The sequence below is a fragment of the Otolemur garnettii genome, unplaced genomic scaffold, assembly GCF_000181295.1.
Source record: "Otolemur garnettii isolate 467f Iridium unplaced genomic scaffold, OtoGar3 scaffold00084, whole genome shotgun sequence".
Taxonomy (NCBI): Eukaryota; Metazoa; Chordata; class Mammalia; order Primates; family Galagidae; genus Otolemur; species Otolemur garnettii.
In genome coordinates this window covers 5,635,874-5,636,645 of record NW_003852479.1, presented here as the reverse complement: position 1 = coordinate 5,636,645, position 772 = coordinate 5,635,874, and the positions used below count along the sequence as shown (strand labels likewise).

The following is a 772-nucleotide window of genomic DNA, read 5'->3' as shown; positions in this document are numbered from 1 at the left end:
TTCTAACTATTCATTTGAAATATTGGGGAACTACACAAATTGAAAGCAGCCTGAGGGGGACGCAGCCTCCCTCTCCGTCTGTTCTCACCCCTTTGGGGGAGAAGGGCTGTCTGAGGAATGACTGTTCCGTAAGTTGGCGACGAGTATCTCCGCTCGAGTTTCCATTTGCAGAGTCAGCATGAGGAGCTGAAGAAGCAGCACAGTGACCTGGAGGAGGAGCACCGCAGACAGGGGGAGGACTTCAGCAGGACCTTCAGTGACCACAAGCAGAGGTACTTGCAGCTACAGCAAGAAAAGGAGCAGGAACTTTCCAAACTAAAAGGTACCTGGACATTTAGTTGGCCCATGTGTGTGTATAGGAGCGCGCAACTTAGTGTGCGGTAGACCAGTAGCCTGTTTGCATGGTGATTGACTTGCACTCATCATGTCGTCTTTTACCAGACACTTGCTTGTTTCTAGCATTTCACATCATCTTTACCTTTTTGGGTCTGTTTGGAGAAGCAAACTAGAACATCTCCATGGGGCTTCAGTCATGTTGGGCGAGACCGTTTTTGTCTTGTGAGTGTTGGGAGGTATTTGGTGTCTCTGATCCCTGCTCAACAAATACTATGAATGTTCCTCAGTTATGCCACAATCAGAAATTACTCTAAAAATGTTCAAAGGGGAAGAGAGAAGAGAGACTTCCCACTGATCACTAATAGTGGCTGCAGAAATCTCATGCTGTAGAGCCCAGGTGTCACTCTAGAGCCAGGCTGTCCTGGTCAGTCTCGGG

The 772-nt window shown here is 48.3% G+C and overlaps 1 protein-coding gene across 1 annotated transcript in view; it reads left to right on the top strand.

The window, feature by feature from the left end:
* Positions 1-772, top strand: part of GOLIM4 (golgi integral membrane protein 4) — a 92,110-nt gene that overhangs the window by 57,723 nt on the left and 33,615 nt on the right. The window contains exon 5 of the mRNA XM_023516016.1: positions 172-322. Within this exon, the coding sequence (XP_023371784.1) occupies positions 172-322 (151 nt within the window). The remainder of the gene's footprint in view (positions 1-171; positions 323-772) is intronic.